This window comes from Carassius auratus, chromosome 14 (genome assembly GCF_003368295.1).
Source record: "Carassius auratus strain Wakin chromosome 14, ASM336829v1, whole genome shotgun sequence".
Classification (NCBI taxonomy): Eukaryota; Metazoa; Chordata; class Actinopteri; order Cypriniformes; family Cyprinidae; genus Carassius; species Carassius auratus.
In genome coordinates this window covers 17052242-17062929 of record NC_039256.1, presented here as the reverse complement: position 1 = coordinate 17062929, position 10688 = coordinate 17052242, and the positions used below count along the sequence as shown (strand labels likewise).

The window sequence follows — 10688 nt, the reverse complement described above, 5'->3', positions numbered from 1 at the left end:
GGGGTTCGAGTCCCCGGGAACACATGATAGGTGAAAACTGATAGCCTGAATGCTTAAAAAAAAAAAAAAAAAAAAAAAAAAAAAAAAAAAAATATATATATATATATATATATATATATATATATATATATATATATATATATATATATATATATATATATATATATATATAGAAAGCGTCTAAAATGAAAACAGAGAAGTTATGTCATGTCAGCTGGCGGAAATGCACTGCTCTCTCTGTTTATTCCACTTCCTGTGCAGTAAAGGTCTAAACATGGCAACTGCAACGACCCCGGTTGGCCAAACTCAACCGAGCAAAGGGGATCCTCCACCCGTCGTGTTTGATTTTTCTCAGCCTCCGGCAATCGAGGGCTTCACCCCGCTTCCCAGATTGAAGGAGGAGACTTTTAAAGACAAATTTATCAGAAAGACCAAGGAGAATCCATTCGTCCCAATAGGTGAGTTGCATAAAACCGGAGAAGGACTTTGATAAAACAGTAAACGGTGACAAGTTGCAAAATATGATTCACCAAAATGAAATTTAATATGATTTTGGTTGCCAGCAATTAAACACCATTGAATATAAAATGCTGAGTTTTGAATATACTTGATATCTTTATTCGTGCATTTTAGATCAAGATGATCATCTTGAAACATACATGGCATGTTCCGTGAAGCTGAGTTTTTGCGCTGACTAAAGTTAAATGTGCAGACTTTGACTGTCGTTTACTCCTGTCAAAGTAGTTTTTGATCAAAATATAGTTTGAATAAACATATTTTAAATATTATGATAGTATTATAATTGTAAAAATTATGTTCTGTTTCAATATTTCAGAATATCATTTATTCCTGTGATGGCAAAACGGGATTTTCAGAAATCCTTCTGGCACAATATATATATATATATATATATATATATATATATATATATATATATATATATATATATATAACACATTGTAATATGCTGATTTGGCACTTAATAAACATGTATTATCACTGTCAAAAATAGTTCTGCTGCTTTATATTAATTTTTTATTTTTGCAAGGAAAGCATTTACATGAAATGAAAATATTTTTTAACTTAATGTCACTTTTGATCAGTTTAATGCACCATTTAATAAGTTATTTTGAGAGGGGAAAAAACCTTACTGATCAAACTTTTGAATGAACTTTTTGAATTCTTGTTGTATGTAGTAAAAAGCTCAGTTTTTTTGGTGTTCTTCCTTATCAGGTTGTTTGGGAACAGCAGGAGCGTTGATCTATGGCCTCAGTGCCTTCAGACGGGGCAAAACTCGACAGTCGCAGCTGCTAATGCGAGCCCGTATCTTCGCTCAAGGCTTCACCGTCGTTGCTATTATAGTGGGTGTGGCTGCCACAGCACTGAAGCCCAAGCAGTGAAGACGAGACTGCAGACCATTTGACCACACTGACAAGAGCCTTAAACGGTCCATGGGTGGAATGTGACATCAATATGGAATGTACTGAACATTAAATGCCAATTGTTGGCATTCTTATTTTCTTTAGATAAAGGCCCAGTATAAGACCTCATATTATAGATCGACTGTTGGCAGATGGCACTATTTTCCAAACTTTATCAATATGCCAAACATTTAAAGGGGAAAAAAAAATCATAATTTATTTTCTTTCTTCTGTTAAGCATAAAATATGATATTTGAAGAATCCTGGTAACCAGACAGCTGACTATTGGCATGGATTTTTTTTTTAGCTCAATTTTCTGTATGTATTTAGATGGACTACTAAAGGTGCTGCATATTGTATGCAAATAAAATGGTAAATTATTGATATTAACTTAAATCTCCAAGTGTTATAAATGTTAGTCTCAGTTTAAAAAAAGTCACAATAAATATTGTCTGAATGCATGTTTTTAAATGAACTCATTTTATTTAACGTGTTATTGAATACAGAATAATTATTGCATGCACACATTTTGGAGTCAGGGTAGGGGATAAGTGATCTATAAAAGGGGGAGTGTGAAATCCAACCAATTTTAAATTACAAAACCATCATTTGTTGTAATATCCATCAAAAGTTATCTTAAAAGCCAACTAAAATTACATTTTCAATAGAACAAATGCCTCCAGACTTCATTAAACAATCATGTATACTTATGCCATTAAGTAACAAGTAGGATTACAAATTCAAAATCTGCTATATAAAATGTGTTACTGTTCCAAATCCAGCATGTTTATGCAAAAATGCAACTACCTGCATTATCTTATTGTGCTACATTTTATTTCAAGTGGTTTTGGCAGCTTTGAATGATAGACACTAAGTCTCACAGTGAGAAGAGTTTTAGGCACATGATTCATTGCTGTAGACCGAGGCCATGATTACAAACTGTACACAAGAAGCACATGGTTCAAACTTATTATGAGTAGTCCCTTGTGTATATAGTAAGTTACATAACAGAAAACATTAACCACAATGTAAGCACAGGCACGTGCTTAATGTGCCATTAAGGATTTCGGTGGAGCAGTATATTAGCAGGTTAAATCTGAGTATTTCTCCTTCATCTGTAAAAGATTTCTTCTATTTTAAGTATAATAGAAGCTTTTATGCGCAACATGCACATTGAATTGAAACTCCACTCTTACTTAATAACTATTTGAATATTGAACATTGGTAATGTGTAAATGATAATACAATAAGAACCTTAGCAAGCTCAGAAATGTAAAGTCCCTCTTGGCAGTGAACAAAAATACACAAACTTAGATAATGGCAAAACCAGAAACTGATTACAACTTAGGAAAAAAATGTATATAAAGAAAATACGGTTGCACTTTATTTTACAGTACGTCTACTAACATGTACTTATAGTGTACTTACAGTGTATTTATCTAAGAAAGTTCTGGTAATACAAGGTAACTACATGGGGTAGGGTTAGTACCTAGTTATTACATAGTTATTGTAATTACTATAATAAGTACATAGTATGTACATGGGGAACAGGACTGTAAAATAAAGTGCTACCGAAAATGCTATATAGGGTGAGAGATTGTAACTAAACTGTGTTCCTGTGTAGAATGTAACCAAACACTTCCTTTCCTGTGTAACAAGGCAACAAGACACTTACTGGATCCAGTGAATTAATGCTGTCTAATGGTTTTGGGCTCTGCAAATGTCATGATAATCACAAAAAGAACTCACAAGCTAACCAAAATACTTCTGGCTACATCTGTCGCCTTTCATGTAGCTTGGGATTAAGGGAAAAACTTGACGTGTTTTCAATGGATCGAGGAACACTTACAATATGTTCTTTAACATATGGAAAAGCCACAGTCTTTATGAATCACCAGGGAACATAAATATGAATTTTAAATACAGTAAAGTGTACACATTCAATGACCCTTTTTAAAAACATAAACGCTTAAATCTGTTAAAGTGTCCAGCCTAAATAAAATAAAGTGCAAGAGGGATCAGAAAGAAAGCCTGGGAAATACAAGAAGGAGTTACATTAGCGGACCAGAGGCGTCTGTTTTAGAGAAATAAGAACGGAGCGCATCCGAGAGACGTCTTTAGTCTGACGGCTGGTTTTGGGGTTAAAGTCACATAGACGGGCCACTTTCTCCCATTCTGTTCCAGGACGGTCATCGTCACACTCCTTGAGGAAGGCCTCCTCTGACTCTCTACATGGACGGACAGGAGAGAATCATGAGAAGAAGCACTTCACAGATGCTTAGGTAGGAGCCATGTCACTTGTCATCATCTGAGACATCAAATGAATTTAGAGATCGACCGGTATTATTTTCTGTCCTAATCAGGTCTAAACACACTGACAAAGCCAATTTAGAAGATATAAATATTTCATCTTTTCAGCATGTCTAGCTATTAAGAAAGAATGAAAGATGGAAATTACAGACCTGTTAAAAGAAATTAAGCATGAACATCGACAAAAATTGTATCATTGGTCTATCTCTACATGAAATGAGAAATAAAGCATGCATACAGTTAAACTAATTACACTGTTCAAAACTTTGGGGTCAGAAAGATTTTCTTTGAAAAATATTGATACTTTTATTCAGCAAGGATGCACTAAATTATTTAAAAGACACAGTAAAGACATTTAAAGTGCTACAAACGATTTCTATTTTAAATAAATGCTGTTCTTTTGAACTTTCTACTCATCAAGGAATCGTGAAAGAAGCAAAAGAAATATTAAGCAACAACTATATAACATCGATTATAATGGCAAATGCCTCTGAAGCACCAAATCAGCATATCAGAATGATTTCTGAAGGATCATGTGACACTGAAGACTGAAGTTATTGCTGTAGAAAATTCAGCATTTTAAAATCTATTCCAATAGAAAACTTGGATAATATTTCACAATGTTTTTACTGTATTGTTTATTTAAATACATGCAGCCTTGGTTAGCATGGGAACTTTTTCATTTTAAAAAATCCTACTGACCTCAGTCTTTTGAATGGTTGTTTATGTGATGCAAGCAAGAAACTGAGTGCAATTACATGCAATTTCACTGATTTGCGTTAAACATACACAAAGCCTATGGCCTCAGAGTTGGGCTGTTTGTAGAAAGCCTTATCAGCGATCCTAATGCACAAACGGTCAGGGCAGTAGAAGAGGAAAAGAAAAGAGGATAAATGAAAGGAAGAGAAAAATGGGAGCCGGAGATTGAAAGAGAGAGAGGGATACATAAGAAGAAAGTCAGTCTCACACAAACTTCACATGAAAACAAGTGTTAAAGTACATCAAATACTTTTTCATGACACCAAGAAGACTAAAGACACAACACTATATACGCTGTCCATAACCATAGAAAATAAATTTGATCATCCCTTAAGTGCATTACTGTAAATACAGTAATTTTGTTTCTGAGGAGAAAGTGAAATTTTTTAAGAGCTTAACCCGCATTGAACCAGGAACATTCCTCCATTGATTATTTAACTTGACATTTGTATCTCTCTCTGCTATAAATTCACACGCACAACACTGTAAGTTGTAACGTGAATAAAAGGGATAGTACACCCAATAAAAAATTATAACTATTTGCAATATGACACAAGTCAAAGTCCATGAGATTTCAATCAAGAATTAAAAGCATACAGACAGCATTAGGACTGGTCTTCTCTTTGCACATGAAAAACTACTGTCAAAAAACAGAGACAATCAGATATCATCATGCAAGTGTCTGTTGAGACGTGTAAGAGGTGGCTGGCATTAGTATGTCAGTAGTAAGACTTATAATGAATTCATTACATTTACTTACGCGTATGAGAAAGATGGAACCTCATCTATAACATGTTATATTTCAGCAAACAAATAATCTTAAAATCAGCTACAATTATAGTAATGACAATAGTAAGCCTGTATTTTAGAGATCGGCAAACCATTTTATTAGGATTTCTCCATTACCTTGTCTGGTCGTTCACAACTGTCCGCATCCTAATTTTCCCTAACAGATACATACAACTCAATAAAGCCTGGATGTTAGAGTGAAAATACCTGTTGTTGGCTTTATTCTTCTCCATCTGTTCATTCTGGTGTGCATGCCAGTCCTCTAGTTCCTTCCGGGCCTTTTCCCTCCACACAGCCTCAGCTGCCTTAGAAGCTGCATCTGCACATCATAAAACAGAGAAAGTTCACACCCAACACACAATAATAATAATAATAATAATAATAATAATAATAATAATAATAAATATAAGATTACAATATCTTATATACGTATATATATATATATATATATATATATATATATATAATAAGAAAACAAGCAAAATGTACCTTCATATTTGACACCACAATACATTTGTCTTGTTTCATTTATGTCTTTACACTTCATATTTCTATTATAAATCAGCTATTTGAATAAAGGTTTTTAAACTGTTTTTCCATTGACTGAAGTGTTCTTTTTTTCATTTCTAACTTTTTGGTTATGTATTGCTAGCAAAATGATTACTGATGTCTATTTTGTGGCTGTAGTATAACTTTAAATGAGTTTTTTGATTACTGCTGCCACTGTAGAAGCACCATATTCATTTGTATCAAGAATGGTTTGTGAAGTGATCAGAATTCAGCTGGACAAGTGATCTAAAAATGTCGGTCACTTTAATAAGGGACCAGCCTTTTGTGGAATAACCTGGATCATTTTAAACATATTTGCCAAAAACTCTAATTAGTTGGTTTTAAATGGAAAAAATGTTATTTTTGAATGAAAAACAGTCTAAACCAGCTTTTAAGAGCCAAATTTCTCCCATCTAAAATTTTAACTTTGGCAGTCTATCCAGTTTGTAACACACAAAGACAAAAAGCACAATTTCCTATTGAAGGTTATTTAAAATTATACAGGGAATAATTCAGTACCTAATTCCTCCAGCCGAGCCTTTTGTTCCTCTCTCCATTTGCGCAGGCTCTCAGGTTCTTGTCTCTGCATGTCGACTTGGGCAATGGCTGAGTAGCTGTCAGTTGTGCCGTTGGTGTCCTAATGTTACACATGATGTACGTTAACAATGTCCGCTCCTGGCACAATTGCCAATTGAAGAACATTTAATACGACAAAATGAGTTGTTTTTCTAACCACTCTCACCTGAAACATATCTCCGTTTACAGCAGTAGCTGGTTCGTCTCCAAAATCACCTGCACTCAAATTGCAGAAACAGCACGAGTTTAAGCACGAGTTCAGCAACAGTTTCTACGCTACGTTGACTATAGAAACATTACTAGCATCACTGGAATGCAGCACACCTTGTCGGACTGTGGGTTCATAAAGACCTCTCTCACAGTTTCTGGATCTAGTCAGCAGGTGGGCTGGTGTGGTCACTTTTCAAAGCGGTTCAGTTCAGCAACCTTGATTGTCTCTACTCTTTTGTCATGCACAAATAGCCTTTACTAATGCGCGTTTCCAGTTTGCTTGCTTGTCTTAACTTCACAGTTTGGCAGCATTAAAGCTGAATATGTGATGTTAGTCTACTGAAAAACTTGATTTGGTGGCATTAGATTGAAATTCACTAAACAACAATAAAGCATCCAAATCAGAGTCTTCATGGTTTGTTGTCAATCATGATTAATCCCTCTCCACGACTATCAGCTTATGGATCAATTTGATGATGATGATGATGATGATGATGATGCGTGTAGGTCACTTACCACACAATTCATACTAGAGCATCTCTGCTATATATTGTTATTATTAAAATGAGAAAGTAATAACGAATAACATTAACAAACAACAAATACAGTTGTTATTTTGTAAACTTGTAATTGTGGTTATTTTTGTTTTAAGTAATTGAATTAATGTGCACTATTCTTTACTAAAGTACTGTAGCAGTACTATTGTACTTCAATATAATATAATATAATATAATATAATATAATATAATATAATATAATATAATATAATATAATATAATATAATATGTGAACCAGTAGGATTTTCATTGATGTGGGGATATGACAATATTTGGCTGAGACATAACTATTTGAAAATCTGGAATCTGAAGGTGAAAAAAAAAAAAATCTAAATATTGAGAAAATCACCTTTAAAGGTGCCCTATAAAGTTGTCCATATTACTAATCAAAAATTAAGTTTTGCATGGAACATGATATTTACTTCAGATATCCTACTGAATTTTGGTATTAAAGAAAAATCAATAATTTTGACCCATACAATATATATTTGCCTTTTGTTGCAAATACACCTGTACTTACTTATGCCTGGTTTTGTGGACCAAGGTCCGATATAATATAATATAATATAATATAATATAATATAATATAATATAATATAATATAATATAATATAATATACTAATATAATATAATATAATACAATACAATACAATACAATACAATACAATACAATACAATACAATATAATATAATATAATGTTCTGGACATGTGTCATGGGATTCTAAAAAAAAAATAGGCTACTTGTAAATATTTCACGGTACAGTAAGGGCAATGCTGCCACATTACTTTTCGAAAGAAAATGCCAAAAACCAAATGGGGGGGGGGGGGGGGGGTGATATATACCACTCATAGTATCATTCGTATACCATGGTATTTACATAGTAGGTTATTAGCCTACTGGTATGTACATGTAAGAAAGATGCTGTAGCCTACTTAGATTTTGCATTAAGTTTATACTACTAAACTTGAATAGTCGAATAACGGTATTATAATAATCGTATAACATTAACAATTATAGCAGGCGACACATTCACCTCCGAACGCCGTGTATGTGTTCTCGTGCGGAGCTCCGCCGTCCTCCAGCGCACCGAAGCCGGCGCTGTCGTTCTCGATCACGGCTATCTCGTTCTCTTGCTGGGCCAGAAACGCCGCGGCCGGATCTTCTTCTACATGTACTCCGTTGTCGGAGGCCAAAAAGCCAAAGTCGTCAGCCATGTTTAACAAAGTAACACCGGCTTCCGTCAAGCAGCACTAAAACCCTCCAGCTGTTGGTTCTTCAAACAAGTTAGGAGGAGTGCTTAAAGGAAAAATAAACTTACATTAGTTGTTAAAGGTCAAAAAATAGACAGATTTATGCGTTGTACAAGTATATAAAATAATTTTTACTTTGTTTTTATGGCAGCAGGTTGGCCATGAGTTGAATGACACGCAGCTCTTGTTGGGGAAATTTCAGTAACAATAAATATTGAACGCACAGTAGATTTGTGGTGTTTTGTCTCCATCTACTGGAGTCAGTGCGTAATTCACACTTCAACCCTGCAACAGTGTTTGACAGAATGTTCATAATGTGATGTGATGATTTGTTTTCTTTTTCGTCTTTAAAAGTGTTTATGGAAGATACCGGTTATAAAAAAAATAACATTTAAGCATATTTGTATAACACTGCCCAAATGCAATGCTGAGCTGAGTTGCACAATTGCACGACTGTTATAGGTATTTATGCTTTGATTTACTGAGACATTTTTTTTATGTCAAAGCACAATTGCATGACTGTTATAGGTACTTATGCTTTGATTTACTGAGACATTTTTTAATGTCAAAGCAGTTCTCTGATAGTAGCTAAAGTTTCATGATCCTGAGCTCTTCCTACACCTCAGTGATCTCTAAAGTATCTGAAAATACAGTAAAGTGCATTAGCATTGACCTTTTCCCCAAAATAATTTGAAACAGTCTAAAATTTTAATATATATATATATATATGTATGGTGGCCAAAACTATTTGAACACTAGTACTACCAAAAAAACAAAAACAAACAAAAAAACAAACAAACAAACAAAGGTTTAAGTCAATTATTTATATCTTTTGTTGTAGTGTGTAAGTAAATCAGTTTGCATTTCCAAACATTCAGCTTGCCATTAATTGGAATAATCCAGTGAGATTTTTGTTTTCACAAGTATTCTGACAACAGACAGTTCTCCACACAGAGATCTGATCTCATCATCATCAGTCATGAGATGTGAACGACATGAAGAAACAGAACAAACAAACTGAGACAGACTCAATACACAAGAACTGTGGCAATGTCTCCAAGACATTTCAAGAAACCTACCTGCAAAGCTACAGTACTGTTAAACGTATTGGGCACTTGTATAGAAATGCTGTAACATGAGGATGTTGTCCGGTTATTTTTATCAATTAACTTCTATTAACTAAATTAAATCAACATTTGGTATGACCATCTTTTGCTTTTAAAGCAGATTTTGCCCCAGGTGCACTTGAACATTTTTTTTTTTTTTTTTTTTTTTTTTTTTTTTTTTTTTAGGTAGCTTTGCAGGTAGATGTCTTAAAGCATCTTGGAGACGTTTTAGTCTTTTAATCTCAGTTTCTTCTGTTTATTCGTATATATAATTAGTTTGGTTATGTAATTGCATTTCGTTTAATTCCTTTGATCTTTATTTGAATTGGAAAAATACAGATATCATTATGTCATTGAGATTAATACATATTAATCATGTTTGTGCATTTAAATCTGGTCAAAGCCAAGCCACAAATAATGAATAGCTATCTTTACATGTAATAATAGCCTAATAAAATCCTACTGAAATATAAACAAACAAATGTGAAAATAAATCGACAAATTAAATTAAACAACGAATTATTATTGGTAGAAACAAATGAATAAATAGAAATAATAATAAATAGAAATCACAAAAAAAAAACTGTGACTGTATTCAACAAAGCACGATTACTACTTGCCTGAGGGTAATAGACTCTCATTAAATATGTAATTGAATACTAACTCAAACACATCATAAAACATATGTGAGTCTGGCCACGGGGGCGCGCCCACCGAGCCCGTGCGTCAGGCCTCCACGTGACGCATGACGTATGATCAGAGTCCTACTAAAAGAAAATCCAACAGGGAAAACCTGCGGCTTTTGTGAGCGACCTGACGCCTAAGTCCAGAAAGTTTTAAAGTTGACTTGATCTGTTTGTAAGAGCCCATCAGCTCAGAAGACAGGAGGCTGCTATGTCTGCCGATCAGAAAGAGGTAAATGCGCTGCTTCCAAGCTTCTTTTTGGATGAACTGTGTAACACCGGTGTCGGGCTTTAAAAAAAGAAGAGTGTATCGCGTTTCTAGGTTACATACTCATATGAGAAGTACTGCAGAAGCGAGGTTATAACCAGTTATTATGGCAAACTTCAGCATCAGTTTGAGCTGTGTGTTTTTGATTTATGATGTCATTGAGAATGTTATAATGTGGATTTGTGATATAGCTCAGCATGTTTAATT

At 34.0% G+C, this 10688-nt stretch overlaps 3 protein-coding genes across 4 annotated transcripts in view; 2 read left to right on the top strand and 1 right to left on the bottom strand.

The window, feature by feature from the left end:
* Nucleotides 1-236: 236 nt before the first annotated feature.
* On the top strand, nt 237-1882 carry LOC113113838 (HIG1 domain family member 2A-like). Its single transcript, XM_026280337.1, has 2 exons — nt 237-458; nt 1234-1882. The coding sequence occupies exons 1-2, from the start codon at nt 275-277 to the stop codon at nt 1398-1400; spliced, it is 351 nt and encodes a 116-aa protein (XP_026136122.1). The 5' UTR covers nt 237-274; the 3' UTR covers nt 1401-1882.
* LOC113113836 (clathrin light chain B-like) lies at nt 1883-8644 on the bottom strand. 2 transcript variants are annotated; one of them, XM_026280335.1, is made up of 7 exons: nt 8560-8644; nt 8208-8470; nt 6571-6620; nt 6348-6465; nt 5487-5598; nt 4521-4574; nt 1883-3649 (listed from the first exon to the last, which is right to left on the bottom strand). In XM_026280335.1, exons 2-7 carry the CDS (start codon nt 8386-8388, stop codon nt 3478-3480), a joined length of 687 nt encoding a protein of 228 aa, XP_026136120.1. In that variant the 5' UTR covers nt 8389-8470; nt 8560-8644; the 3' UTR covers nt 1883-3477. The 2 variants fall into 2 exon arrangements, with proteins under 2 accessions (XP_026136120.1, XP_026136121.1); XM_026280336.1 differs by lacking the exon at nt 4521-4574.
* Nucleotides 8645-10277: 1633 nt separating this feature from the next.
* The window catches only part of LOC113113835 (PDZ and LIM domain protein 7), a 33615-nt gene continuing 33204 nt past the window's right edge, over nt 10278-10688 (top strand). The window contains exon 1 of the mRNA XM_026280333.1: nt 10278-10445. Coding sequence (XP_026136118.1) covers nt 10425-10445 — 21 coding nt within the window. The 5' untranslated portion in view covers nt 10278-10424. The remainder of the gene's footprint in view (nt 10446-10688) is intronic.

What these genes read in the sequence shown, in the direction of transcription:
- LOC113113838 (XM_026280337.1), top strand. Translation starts at nt 275, where the DNA reads ATGGCAACTGCAACGACCCCGGTTGGCCAAACTCAACCGAGCAAAGGG. An exon ending in GAATCCATTCGTCCCAATAG is followed by an intron (nt 459 to 1,233) that starts GTGAGTTGCATA and finishes CTTCCTTATCAG; the next exon opens with GTTGTTTGGGAACAGCAGGA.
- LOC113113836 (XM_026280335.1), bottom strand. Translation starts at nt 8,388, where the DNA reads ATGGCTGACGACTTTGGCTTTTTGGCCTCCGACAACGGAGTACATGTA. An exon ending in GGCTCGGCTGGAGGAATTAG is followed by an intron (nt 5,599 to 6,347) that starts GTACTGAATTAT and finishes TATGATGTGCAG; the next exon opens with ATGCAGCTTCTAAGGCAGCT. An exon ending in TCTGAGGCCATAGGCTTTGT is followed by an intron (nt 3,650 to 4,520) that starts GTATGTTTAACG and finishes CCGTCCATGTAG; the next exon opens with AGAGTCAGAGGAGGCCTTCC.